Source organism: Leiobunum rupestre, chromosome 1 (genome assembly GCF_980474605.1).
Source record: "Leiobunum rupestre chromosome 1, qqLeiRupe1.1.hap1, whole genome shotgun sequence".
In the NCBI taxonomy this organism is placed as follows: Eukaryota; Metazoa; Arthropoda; class Arachnida; order Opiliones; family Sclerosomatidae; genus Leiobunum; species Leiobunum rupestre.
Genome location: NC_143384.1, coordinates 46,671,688 through 46,686,479, shown reverse-complemented (window position 1 = coordinate 46,686,479; position 14,792 = coordinate 46,671,688). Strand labels below are relative to the sequence as shown.

The 14,792-nt window shown below is 33.4% G+C and overlaps 1 protein-coding gene across 1 annotated transcript in view; it reads left to right on the top strand.

The window, feature by feature from the left end:
- The window catches only part of Mcm10 (minichromosome maintenance 10 homolog), a 37,442-nt gene extending 23,244 nt beyond the window's left edge, over nucleotides 1-14,198 (top strand). The window contains exons 5-14 of the mRNA XM_090180370.1: nucleotides 3,897-4,221; nucleotides 4,365-4,576; nucleotides 4,654-4,743; nucleotides 6,914-7,078; nucleotides 7,478-7,557; nucleotides 8,388-8,744; nucleotides 11,188-11,297; nucleotides 12,061-12,174; nucleotides 13,410-13,558; nucleotides 13,654-14,198. Coding sequence (XP_090036496.1) covers nucleotides 3,897-4,221; nucleotides 4,365-4,576; nucleotides 4,654-4,743; nucleotides 6,914-7,078; nucleotides 7,478-7,557; nucleotides 8,388-8,744; nucleotides 11,188-11,297; nucleotides 12,061-12,174; nucleotides 13,410-13,558; nucleotides 13,654-13,777 — 1,726 coding nt within the window. The 3' untranslated portion in view covers nucleotides 13,778-14,198. The remainder of the gene's footprint in view (nucleotides 1-3,896; nucleotides 4,222-4,364; nucleotides 4,577-4,653; nucleotides 4,744-6,913; nucleotides 7,079-7,477; nucleotides 7,558-8,387; nucleotides 8,745-11,187; nucleotides 11,298-12,060; nucleotides 12,175-13,409; nucleotides 13,559-13,653) is intronic.
- The last annotated feature ends 594 nt before the right edge of the window (nucleotides 14,199-14,792 follow it).

Sequence of the window (14,792 nt, the reverse complement as noted above, 5' to 3'; positions counted from 1 at the left end):
CCTCATTAAAAGGTGGGAAATTTAAAAAAACAAAAATGTGCTGTAATATTAGGTATTGTTAAAAACGCATCTAAACGATTGCACCATCGATGCACTACCATGCACCACAGAGATTTTTCATTACACCATACCCCTTTAGGAGATATAACTGAATTTGCTCTTTCCAAGCTTTTAAAAAAATTTTGATCATTAAAACGCGCCTAATCAAAACCCACGGTGACCTATCGTTTCCGCTTGTTCTTGTCCCACAGGCCCTAAATGGGTTAGGGTGTGCAATAACTGGTGGCTTTACCGGGGAGTCGGGGTCCGGCTCTTGTAACCCGTAAGGGTGGTGGCGCACTGGGAGATGTTAGCTCTGATCAAATGGTCCTATCTCCACCTCCGACTTCAGTCATTTTTGGGTTGGATACTGGGCTTCGTCTCAGGCTAACGGAGAGGGTCCGTGCAAACTGGCCGCCTCAGCGGATTGGGTAGCCTGCTGTGGGGCGGCGGGCCTCTTTCCCAGACTTCTGGAGTCACAACGAGATCTCCGGTGCCGGCTGTGCCGGGTTACTTGGACTGCTGTGTGCTCGTCGTTCCCCTTTAGGAGCTCTCTCCCAAGGGTTTGACTCTTTACCTATGTAGGTAGGGTGTCGGCTGGAGTTGTTACAGCATCCACTCTTAATCCCACTGCTGTGTGCGAAGTGGGGATTGGTCCACCAATTGCTGCACCTTCTGCTGGGTTTAGTGGCTTGCGTCTAAGGTGCGACCATCAGTAGTAGGGTACTACTACCCATGCTGGATTGGTCACCGGTCCGGGCTAGGTGGACGCTGGCGTAGGGCACTATGATGATAGGCCTCCGGTGGTATGGTCTCTGTTACTAGGTACACCGGGCTATAAATTCTGACACACTGTTAGACGAAGTAATGCAGCCATTAGTCACTAAGTTACCCAGTTACATTAAAGACACCAATGACGCACTTGGGAAGTTCTCGTCTTTCCCATTCGAAGGACCTGATCGCTGGCTCATGACTTAAGACATTAAATCTCTACACAGCTATCCTCCACAATGATGGTTTAAAAGCACTTCAACATTATCTGAGCCATCGCCATGATCTTTATCCACCTACTGATACTTTGGTTCGGTTAGCCGAACTTGTTTTAACTATGCGTTTTCTTTCAACGGAAAATTTTATAAACAAGTGAACGGCGTGGCGATGGGTACGAAAATGGGTCCAAGTTACGCTAACCTTTTCGTCGGTTGGGCGGAAGAACGTTTCTACTTAAGTTACGCGGGTCCCATTACCGATTTTCACGGACGATTTATTGATGATGTTGCGCAATTCTTCTCATACACTCGCCAGGATCTTGACTCGTTTCTCGACGCGTTTGGCGCAATGCATCCCGCGCTTGAATACACAGCGAGTGTTTCTGACGAATCCATTCATTTCTGGGATATGACGATTTCTGTGTCGGATAATGGTGTTTCGACCAGTGTTTACGTCAAGCCTACGGACAGCCGTTTATACCTATTACCGTCTTCTTCTCACCCGCAATACACGACTCGTTCAATACGGTATTCGCAGTTTCTGCGCTTACGACGTATTTGCTCCTCTGACGCTGATTTCAAGACCAAATTCGGAGAGTCTTAATGTCGGCGCTCCATAGGGTTTCTCGTTGCCAAGAAATCAAGCACTGGAAAAGAAAAAGAAATCTGACTTGACAGGTTCCTCCACCGTTGTGATTACATTTCATCCGCAACTACAAAAGGTAGAGAAGGTACCTCGTGACAACTTCAAGATCCTTCAGCTCGACCCGGAAACTCGAGATATATTCCCAGACCCACCTAGATTTTGCTATCGACGGGACCAGAATATAAGATCTCTCCCGGTGTCAAGTTCGCTACCTAACGACGAATCAGTCGTGAAACATTCTGGGACCTCGAAATGCAATCGCCCGCGTTGTAGTACCTGCGCTCACGTTAGTTCCGACTTGAATGTTGTCACCTCAAAGTCGAAATATTCCATCAAGGGTTCTTTTTCTTGTACGACGTCCAACTTGATTTACGCTTTGTCTTGCACAGTCTGTAATAAGCTTTACATCGGCGAAACCGGTCGTGGTCTGGGTGATCGCTTTAGAGAACATTTACTTTGTATAAGGAGCCACAGCTACAAGAATCAAGTAACTCGACATTTTAACAACGTTCTCTACAATACATATTTGTATGTTTTTAGTTTCCGTTTATAACCCCCCCCTTTTCTCCATTTCAATAGCTTTTATTTTATACGCGTTTTCCTCTTTGTTTTTACTCACGTTTTTGTACACGTGTTGTCGAGTGGTCCTCGCGCACGCTCTGTTTAAGATTTTTCATTTTCTTAAAACCTTTTAATTGTTAGTTTTCTTTTCGCCTCGAAGGCATATGTGCTGAAGTACCGCGTTTATTCCCATTAAATAACGGACTTTCATACCTTTGACGTGGTTTATTTGCAATATTTTGACCGTTGGTGGTTTTTCCAATAATCAATTGCACCCTCAATGCACTACTATGTACCGTAGTTAGTTTTCATTGCACCGCGCTCCTTTTTCAATATCAAGCTTTTGGGGCGTCCAATATTAAAATAATAACGTAGGGGCAATCTTAACGACAGCCCCCCCCCAATCTGATAAAACAACTACAGCAATAGATTGCACCCTCAATGCACTACTATGAACCGCGGGTAGTTTTCATTGCACTGCACTCCTTTTGGAGATATGGTGTAGATATTTTAGACGATAGGGATTACGGTTGTCTTATTAGCTGCTGAAACTGCGTAATAGTTAAGACTCATCTTTCTACTACGCAGTTTCAGCAGCTAATAAGACAACCGTAATCCCTTTCGTGTTCAATTTTCCTGTTCTAACGTTAGGGAAAACGGTAGACATTCGCGTTTACGCCTGTTTTACAAGCTGCTAAAAATGTCGACTATCTTACAGTTGAGAAGTCATTTTTGAAATAAGATTATTACTTGTGGCAGTCGGTAACCTATCCCCAACGTTAATATTTTATATTGAGCGTCCCGAACGCTTGATACTGAATATACACCATATCTCTAAAAAAAGTGCAGTGCAATTAAAACTAACTGTGGTGCATTGAGGGTGTAATCTATTGGGGGTAGTAGTTTTATCAATATCAGAGGTGGGGGGCTGTCGTTAACCTAGCCCCCACGTTATTATTTTAATATTGGATGCCCAGAACGCTTGATATTGAAATACGACATATCTCCAAAAGGAGTGTGGTGCTATGAAAACTAACTGCGGGCCATAGTAGTGCATTGAGGGTGCAATCAAAAGTGGGGGGGGGCTGTTGTTAACTTAGCCCCCCGGCAAATAGCAAGTTCAATTATAGCTCCTAAAGGGGTATGGTGCAATGAGAAATCTCTGTGGTGCATGGTAGTGCATCAATGGTGCAATCATTTAGATGTGTTTTCATGAATATCGAATATTATGGCACATATTTGTTTTTTAAATTTCCCACCTTTTAATGAGGGTGCAATAGAATATTTTGGTGCACTTTAGTGCACCGTTGGTGCAATCGATTAAGTATGTTATTGTTATCGATATCGAATATCAGGGGGCTGTCGTTAAATTAGCCCCCCCCCTTTGATTTTTGAATTTCCCACCTTGCCCTGATGGTGCATAAAATATTTTAGGTGGTGCACTATGGTGCATGATGGGTGCAATAAGGTGTCCTAACTAATTTGAAAATTGCATGCTTCTGGGGGCTAACTTAATGGAGCCGTATTGGTTTGGAAAAATTATCGTAATGCAACTTTTAGATGGATTGGACAGTTCCAAAATCGTTTAACATTAGTTATTCTAACACTTTTTTGATTTTTTACTGTCGATTTGTTTACCATCAACTTTCTTTTAATTTTAGAAATCCAAAGCTGTCTGTTGAGGTCATTGAAGATAAAATGTCTGGGAAAAAAATTGTAAGACTATTGGGTCTTAAAAACCATTTTCAAAAAAAGGACTGCGATGAAGAGCCTTGGGTTACCTTTGCTGTAGTCGTACAAAAGTCTGAAAGTAGGCAGTCCCAAAAAGGAAAGTCCTACTCAATATGGTCACTTAATGACCTTAAAGACTGTCAGACGTATGTGAAGTTTTTTCTATTTGGTGATGTGTACACATCTCTATGGAAAACAACAGTAGGATCTGTGATTGCTATTTTAAATCCAACATCACTTGAAAATCGAAATCAGGTTTGCATTTCTTTTTTTATATGCCGGGTAAAATTTAACTTTTTGAGGAGACTGTAGTTGTAATTGTAAACCTGATTTACGTAATATAACAAATTAACATTATTTCTACCTTTTTGCTGACATTAAGCAATTTTATGTTCTAGAAAAATAAAAGTGAAGTAGCAATTACAATTAACAATCCCCAAAAATTACTACTGCTTGGAACATCGAAAGACTATGGCAGGTGCAAAGTATCAAAAAGAGATGGTAATACATGCGGAGCCATTGTAAATTTATCTGTTTGTGAGTTTTGTGTATATCACGTCCAAAGTCAGTATAAGAAAACAAGTAGCAGAAGAACAGAATTGCAAGCTTCGTTAGTATTTTGGTTGTACATTGAATGTACCTTTTAATTTTATTGCATGATTGTTTTTAATTTTTTATCTGTTATAGATATTCTGGTGTAGAGCCAAATTTTCTGAAAAACAAAGTTCTCAAAGGAAATTTTATTTATGGTGGACAAATCTTCACTGTTCCCACAAAGTATTTATTTCCATAATTTTAATTATTCATTTATCTTTTGGCCATTAAATATAATTTATGAAAAATATACTTTTTAATAAGTTATTAAATATTTTAGTAAATTAAATATTTAATATCTTTTAAAAAAGGAAAGAGTGTGAATGGAAAATGTATTTAAAAATGTTGGGGAAATAATTTGGGGGTGTTTTCTAAAAACTTCACCATATCATGAAATACAATTTATAGGAATTCTACAAAGAATCATAAGTAAGTGAATAATTCAAGATTTCTAATGTGAATACGTAACATCCAGGATTGAAAATGCATCCGAGAAAATTATATTAATTATGAGGTGAATAATGTATTTAAAACTTAGGATAAGAAACATTTGTACAAACTACTAGAAGAACTGTGATAAAGAGATAAGCCTTAAATTTATTGGTTTATCCATTTATTTAATATAAATTGAAAGTAAAATAATCTTAAATCATGTACACTTTAAAATTATTTCCTATTTATTTTTAATTGGCTAGAACTTCAGTATGACCGTGATAATATCTATTTCTGTTTACAAGTTGCGTCTATAATGACAAATTTTCATAGCGTTAATAGAATATTTTATAGAAAAACATCATTTAAAGCTTTCACAATTTTATACAATTAGCTTACCATTTATGTGTTCAACATTTTCCAACAAAATAACACTAACTAATCGCTACCTGAGGGAAAGGTACGTGACTTTTGGAAAATATTTGAAGAATACTTAAGTGTTTAGTAATTGACTTCATGTAATGTATAATACTTATTTTATTTTTATTTATGTTTTTAAATATATATCCACTATTAGATTATTATTGTAATTATTCTGGATAGAAAACAAACAGGTTTGTTTGTTTCTAAATAAGACTTTGTCTCAGGTTGCGCAGTATTCTTAATTTATTTTCCTTCAGTTGATGGAAATTTTTCGAAACAGTGTTCAACAATAACATTTATTTCCTAGACAATAAATTTATCGCATTTTTTAATGAAAATCAGGTAAAATTTGTAATATAATACCTGCAGGCAAAGCTAAAAATTACATAATTTATCCTCAAGACTGCATACTCAAGTTTCAAAGATCCCTGTCCTTGTTTCATATTTATTATTTAACTTATTTAGTTAAACAACCTTTAACGTAAAAATTACTTAAACTTTTAAATATAATTTATAAGGATAAACAGTAAATAAATATATAATTGTGGCCTCCAGCTTGATATAAAGACGCCATTTTATTTTTAAAGCCCCAAAGCCACCCGGTGACAACCTCCGGTACTACTTTTTTTCTTCCAATACGTCATAATATTAAGAACCAATGGAAAGCGCCCGTGGCTTTTGAACTGTCACAGAATGATCTATCATCAAAATAACATGGGTTCAATGAGAAGTGGAATACTTCCCCAAAGGGGTTTATTATGAACCTCTGGTTATACTTATATCCCAATTTTACTAATCAATCCTTATGCAGCTAAATCACGAATTTTATATACCCCAATACCATTTTTTTTTCCATTATTTTCCAGGTGATTTTCTCCAAAATAAGGCAGATGTGGCGCTAACCTTGACCCTTGACCTTTGGCTTTTCAAGTATAGATTACTGTATACCCCACGGGTCCAAAATGCTATGTAATGGCTCGTCAAAAGTTAAATAATTGGTATTGGTAACTGCAAACTCAAAAATCAAAATTGGATAAATTAAAATATTGGGTAACATCAATTATTAGTTATCTTTTCGTCATGAATTAAGGCTTATTAATGCTTTTTCTTGACCAAATTATTAGATGGGCAATTTCCTTCATTGTCATTGGTTTTTTTGTACAGAGCAAGACTGGTTCTGGAAGTCAAAAAAAAAACAAAAAAACTGTTTTATTGCGGTTTTCATTAGTGATAAATTCATATTCCATTGGAAATATGAGCACTCAGAAAATTTCATATCCATAAACGTTGCGGTATTCAAATTTTCCTCCAAGCTGCTCTATAGTGAATTTTACTATTTTAGAGAACATTTAATTGTTCTTCCTCCCTTCTGGGTTTAAGTCTACAAATCCCCTTTAAGATTTTTGATGATACAGAATTTTTTGTTTTCCCACCTGTTAATTCTGGCATAAAACTATTGGATTTACTAATTTTTTCCATCTTGTATTTTTACTTCTAGAGGAGAGTCAATAAATAAGAGGAAGTCAAAAGATACCATTACTCTGGACTCTCTGAAACTTCAAAAGAAAGTTAAACTTGAAATTTCAGATACATTAGCTGCTAATCATTTATCGAAGCAAGAAAATAAAGCAGTAAAAACTCTCGCTGGCTCTTCTGAATTTATGTACATATTTAATTTTTTTGTTACTATCCAATTCAATATTGAAAATATAAAACCCTTTGTTATTGAAGCTTCTCCTGTTTTCATCACAGACACTTTAAATTATGTTATTAAACATCTTATTTCTTAACTGAGTGGGTTTAACAAGATCTTTTTTGATAATTGGATAATTACTATGCCAAGAATATTAGCACATGGTTAAAGAAAATAACTTTATTTGAGGTGTTAAAAACTGTTTAAATTCACAATTAAATTTAAAAATTAATGTTGCGAATCAACTATTTATCAAGCTTCAGTGATATTTATATTATTTTTAGTTCCATTTTTATATGTATAGGCCTAGTAACTAAATTTGAAAAGCAATAGTCATTTATTTCAATAAAAGAAAAATTGATTTTCCAGGGTGGATATGCTAGGGAAACCAACATCTGGATCAAGAAACCTGATAAAGCATGTTTCTAAAGTTGGAAATGTGAAGAAAAGTAAGTATACCCAGGAGTTCAGGGTTGGGAAAAAACCTGTTTTAAAAAAAAACACAATTTTTTGTTTGAACAGGATTTTTAAAAAACACTGCTTTATATTACTTTTAAATTATTTTTTCGCTTCGGTTAATTTTTAACTGTACATACGTTTCTTTATTAATTACCAAAATTATATACCCAGATTAAAAAAACTATTTTCTGTGACTATACTGAAAGGGCTTACACTTTGACCCAAATGTAGGCTTTCACTATGAAAGTATGTGAATATAATACGAACTAATGGTGGTGGGTCATTCAATGGAATAAGATTTGGATTTCCATCCCCCTGCCATGCTGATTTTCACTTGGACATTTTTTATTAACAAGAATGTATTTATTTATACTCAAGAAGAATAACTATGTCAAGACAATCCGAGGGAATCATAGTGGAATATGGCCTTAGTTCGAAAAAGGGGAAAGGAAAACTTTACCAGAGTGCTTAAATCACGTTGAAAGATAATCGATTTTAGAGAACCAATAAGATACGCTAAAAATCATCTCAACATAGTCATTCTACTGAAGTATAAATAAATACATTCTTGGTATTAACTTATAGTCATTAAAAATTTTTAAAAGTTCTTGAATTTCGTAATTGAATTCTTGTGAGCTTTCAATCTGAAACTGGATTTGAAGCTATTTAGTTTGTTATTTTAAAATTAAATCTTTTACCAGTTTCTAAGTCTGTAGCAATATGTTAATGATTTATGTCTATAGCTATACAATGTCATTGGTTTCATATTTGGTTTGTATTACGTATTGCCATAATGGTTATTTACTATTTTCTTTTGTAGAAATCAGTGGGGAAATTAAACATGTAACTGCAGCTGATCTAATAAAAATGCACAAATCACAACTAACTCGTCAAGGAAATATCAATGTTTTGAATAAATCTCAAGAAGCTATTCTTCCTATCATATCAAAACCACCGTGTATTGGCCGTGGACTTAAAACTGGAGATGAGATAGGTTTCAGCTTCAGTTCACAAGTTTTAAGAAACACAGAATATGCTAAAAAGTTTGCAATATCCAAACTCAAAAGTCCAATTGTTGCTAAAAGTCCAAATGTTGTCTCAAAAAAACATTATCAGAAAACTGATGAATTCAAAAGAAAAATTAGTGAAAATTTAAACAAAAGCCTCAGTTTAAAGAGTAAGCAGTATTTTTTAATCAATTATTAATGCGAAACTACTACCATGTTGTGGTTATATTCATTTTGTTTGTGACAAGAAATATGATTATGGAAAGGCTGTGATTTTAGTATTATTTTTTTCTTGTTTATGGATGTGACGTATAACCATTTCTAAACAGGTCTATTAAAAATGCATTACTCAAGAAATTAATTAATGCTTGTATAAGTTTAACGTATAATTTTATTACATTGATGTAACTTGTTGAATGTTTTAATGATAACAAAAATTTAACTGTCCTTGTAGTAGTCATTTGATACAGTGGAATTTTAAATTGTCTTCTTTTGTGTTTGAAGTGATTTCAGGAATAACAAGAGATTTAGTAGAAACTATACAACAATCCCAATTTGCACATAACAGCTAGTCATAACAACCCCTATTTCAAGCTGTGTTTTAAATGAGTAATTCATTTAAATGACCGCATTTTTATGTTTTGAAATTTCAATGTCATTCTGCTTTATTTCATTCAAGCCTAGAATATAAGATAATATTTCAGTAAAAAAATAATCGGTTTAGTTAGGGACAGTTCGCACATGTAATGTGTTGTTGATTTAATTAACTTAAAACCAAAGTGGGTTTATTGCTATTTCACATCATGGATTCATGGTGACTATTTCCTGAGGTACTTGATTTCAAACCATTTCTGAAGTTGAATTTTTCGGTTTGCCAAATTTTTTAATAAGCAATTAATGTAATTTAATAACTTTTAATGAACATTTTTACTACAAGCATACAGGCAAGTCGGAAAATTTACTACTATTCATTATATAAGACAATCCTTAGAACCATAAGTTATGTCCCTTACCAAAAAATAAGTTGGCTAAAAACCACTTAGGACAACTTGTATTTCAACTTAGTTTTCAGTTTGTATTTGGGACAAATGCTTACTTAAAAATAACTTAAATCCTCTTTATTAATCAACTTATTTCCAACTAAACCAGAATCAACATTTACATTTAACTACTTAAAAGCAACTTAAAAATATTATGTAATTTCCTGACTACTAAAAACCAACTAATTATAAACTTAGCAAAAGCAGTATTTTCCTACCAACTGAATAACAACTTATTACCCCTTTAATAGTAACTTGAAATATGCTGACAACTTGAGCCTACTTAATACCAACTCAATATCAACTAATAATGTGTATACAAACTAAATACAAACTGAAATCCAACTTATTTTTTGGGTAAGGGGTCCCTTACCCAAAAAATAAGTTTGCTAAAAACCACTTACGACAACTTGTATTTCAACTTGGTTTTCAGTTTGTATTTGATACAAATGCTTACTAAAAAATAATTTAAATCGTCTTTATTTAACAACTTATTTCCAACTAAACCAGAATCAACAATTACATTTAACTACTTAAAACCAACTTAAAAATAATATGTAACTTCCTGACTACTGAAAACCAACTAATTACAAACTTAGCAAAAGAAGTATTTCCCTACCCTACCAACTGAATAACAACTTATTACCCCTTCAACTAGTAACTTGAAATATGCTGACAACTTGAGCTTACTTAATACCAAGTTAATATCAACTAATAATGTGTATACAAACTAAATACAAACTGAAATCCAACTTATTTTTGGTAAGGGGTGGAAGATGAGAAATAATAAAATAAATTTTTGTCTCTCCTGTGGTCTAATACCACTTGCTACGACTATGTGTAGCAATTTCTTTATACACCTACACCAAGAATGTATTATTTATACTTGAGGAGGATGAATATGTTGAGATGGTAGGTTATGGTTTAAGCATGAGGAGGGGAGGGGGACAGAGAGCTATGCTTAAAACTGACAACATGGTCAATTTTTCATTCTCCTTAAGTATATATGAATACATTCTTGCCTCTCAAACAAAACTACTGCATCAGTTCTACTCCTTTGGCCACTAACATCTTTGAACATTACCCTTACCAAAAATAAGTTGGATTTCAGTTTGTATTTAGTTTGTATACACATTATTAGTTGATATTGAGTTGGTATTAAGTAGGCTCAAGTTGTCAGCATATTTCAAGTTACTGTTAAAGGGGTAATAAGTTGTTATTCAGTTGGTAGGAAAATACTGCTTTTGCTAAGTTTATAATTAGTTGGTTTTTAGTAGTCAGGAAATTACATATTTTTAAGTTGGTTTTTAGATGTTTCCCTAGTAGGATTTAAGTTGCTTTTAAGTAGTTAAATGTAAATGTTTATTCTGGTTTAGTTGGTAATAAGTTGATTAATAAAGACGATTTAAGTTATTTTTAAGTAGTCATTTGTCCCAAATACAAACTGAAAACCAAGTTGAAATACAAGTTGTCGTAAGTGGTTTTTAGCCAACTTATTTTTTGGTAAGGGTAATGTAAATGCTGTGGCTTCTTTTAAATAATTTTGTAAAACTAAAATAAGGTACATTTTTAGGTGATGAGAAGCCAAATGAGAAAAGATTGTTGTTGGCTAAACGTTTTAGTGCAGATGAATTGCAAACGATTATCAACAAGAGATCAAATCATCAAAATGAAGTTGAAGAGGTAAATCAACTAGATGGTTAATTTTAGGGTTGTTTGAAAGTGCACTTACCAAAAAATAAGTTGGATTTCAGTTTGTATTTAGTTTGTATACACATTATTAGTTGATATTGAGTTGGTATTAAGGAGGCTCAAGTTGTCAGCATATTTCAAGTTTCTATTAAAGGGGTAATAAGTTGTTATTCAGTTGGTAGGAAAATGCTGCTTTTGCTAAGTTTATAATTAGTTGGTTTTTAGTAGTCAGGAAATTACATAATATTTTTAAGTTGGTTTTTAGATGTTTCCCTAGTAGGATTTAAGTTGGTTTTAAGTAGTTAAATGTAAATGTTGATTCTGGTTTAGTTTGAAATAAGTTGATTAATAAAGAGGATTTAAGTTATTTTTAAGTAGGCATTTGTCCCAAATACAAACTGAAAACCAAGTTGAAATACAAGTTGTCCTAAGTGGTTTTTAGCCAACTTATTTTTTGGTAAGGGTGCCAATGTTTCAGTGGAACATTTTACTTGGTTCCTATTTATATCACCATAAAATCCGTAGACGAGTAATCCACTATGGCAAAGTACCCAACTGAGAAGCTGAATCTTTATTTTAAATTGGCTTTCTCTTTTAATATTAATTATGTTTGTATTTTAAGAGTTACTAGCCCATAGTGGTTGCATTAAATAAATTTAAATATGGACCAATTAAGTTAATGATAATTTCATTATTTGTATAGAGAAATAAAACATTTACATAACTTAAATTTGATCCTTCAATATTTATTTAGGAGGAGAATGCTCAACAGGCACTTTATTTCATGAAGCTTGAGAAAAAAGAAGCTATGGAAGAAAAAATGCTATCAGTAACTGAGCTCAAGTGCGTTGTTGTTTCATGTAAACAGGTATGAAAAAATTTGTAGGAATATTTAAATTTATAAGGATGCCAATGGACAAAATATTTATGGTGCGTCTAGATAATGTATAAAACTAAACGTAGTTTCGAATAACTATTTGTATGCTGTCCTTATACTGACCTCTGATTTCTACAGGGTGTTACGGGAGACTGTCATAAATTACAGAGTGTATTCATTGGGTCCTACTGAATTGAAAATGTCTTATGAACATGGGTCTTAAAGTGTTTCCTTTCAAAGTTATGGGCCCTCAAAAATCGGCCGTCAAAACACAAAAACAACCTCAAAAGTGAAGACCTATATTCTGCATTGATTCCAATGGTTTTCAGTTATAACCCATTTGTTTTTTATGAGATAAGATAAATTAGTATCAAAAGCGCATTATTTAAATAGAAGTAGGCTACCTGTACTAGTGAATTTAATAATGATTAAAGTCTTTGAAAATGGCAACGCAGTTATAAATAAAGATGTTATTGGAAATTGGACCTTTTTAATAATTTGACATTTAAGGTACAAGTATGAAAAGTAATTAAATTTAAGAAACTTAAAAATTACAACCTTGGGCTCTGATACAGGCATGAGCCCGTTGTACTAAAGATTTTTGAACCTGTTCGAAGATTCCGGGCACGTGATGAATATTGTCACAAGCATCAATTATTATTTGGCGTAGGTCGTCGACATTGCGGACTTCAGTTTTGTACACGAGGTCCTTGAGTTGTCCCCAAAGAAAAAAATTGGGATAATCAAAATCCAGGGAAGCGAGATGGCCACAAAACTGGGCCCCCTTGACCAATCCACCGCCAAGGAAATGTCCTATCAAGGTGTTCCCTTACTTGTCTGCTAAGATGTGGTGGAGCTCCATTTTATCTCAAATAACTTTGAAGACATGGTTCAAGGTCATTGAAATTTCAGTTTTCAAGTGGCCCCCTTCATTTTCTGTATCCTGAAAATTTCAAATTCCTAGCTAAAACTAATTTTGAGTTATTTTCCTGATATCGATTTTTAGTTAACAACCAATAATAATGTTGAGGAAGCGATTGTTTCTCCATATAGCTTTGACACTTTATCAGTTTGTTTGAATTTTTATGCATCTAATTTGAGCAAATTACCACTAGCTTTATAATAAATAAGTACAACAAATTTTTACTCTTAGGAGAGAAATATTTACCAAAAATAATAGATTATCTAATAACCATAAATATATAAATAAATGTTATATTTTTCAGTGTCATTATACTGCTCACAAACCATCGGAATTCTGCATTAAAGAAAACCATTCCTTAGCAAAACATGAAGCAGTCAAAAGGTTTTTTGAATGTAGTACTTGTAAAGCCAGAACCTGGACATTTGCCAAAATTCCTAAAGATCCTTGCAGGTACCAATATATTTTAAACATAATTAATAAATGAAAGTTTCTGAAATAATAGTAAGTTTAAAATTTTCTAAAATATATTAATTTTATTCTTTCAGAAACTGTGGAGGGGGTAGCTTTTCAAGAACATCTATGGGAAAAGTAAAGAAAGGACCAAAACTTGATTCAGAAAAACTCCTAATTAGGGGTGAAGAATTAAATTTTTTAAATTCTCTTAAATAAATCCAAACTTTTAAATAATTTTAGCATGTTTTTTACACATTGCTGAATTAAAATTAAAATTTTACTGAGAAAATCTAATGCATAGGAAGCAACCAAATGGGCCTGTTCATCTTTGGGCCATTTACAATTTTGGGAACTTTTAACAATCACTGCTTCACCATAATTTTAAGTGAAAAGGTTTGAGGGATGCTTCTAGTTTAGAAGTGATGTAATTTAACACGGATATAACACCTGAAGATAAAATTTCCATACTTTTAGTATTACGGTAGAGGTTTGGTGGTGTATTGTAGGAAAAAATAGGTAAACTCTGTCTGAAAAGTTTGTTCGTCCTATAATTTAAAAATTTAAATTGGGATAATTTATTTTCTAGAAATGCTAGGAACAGTTCCTAGCTTGTTGAAAAGAACAGAAAAAGCCCTACAAAACACATATTTTGACATAAGGAAACGTATAGGTTTTGACCTATTTTCGTCTAAACTTTCCAAAATGTGGAATAGTAACTTTTTTTGCCACTTAGAAATTTGATTTTTAATTGTGATTTTCATATTCCTCTGGGTCGATTTAAAAAGGAAAAGTGTTTTAATTTTTAAATTTCAACGAATAGTTCGCGAGCTACGGCCTTTTAAATATTAGGAGAGAAAACGCATTTAACTAATTGGCGCAGCACGCAATACTAACATATCAAGAAGTCGATGAATAAAAGTGTGACGCCGAAACAACCTTCTTGATATGTTAGTATTGCGTGCTGCGCCAATTTGTTACTAGCATTTCTAGAAAATAAATTATCCCCATTTAAATATTTAAATTATAGGACGATCAAACTTTTCAGACAGAGTGTACAAGTCTTGTAAAATAAGTATTTTAAATAAAACTGTTTCAATTATACACAAGTGTATTAGTTTTTCTGTTAGAGGGCAAAGAGGAAACCTACTAAAACAAAAATTGATATTTTGTAATAACCTATAAAAATTCAAGGATTTGAATTGGTGAAAAATCATAAGGTTCATCGGCACCC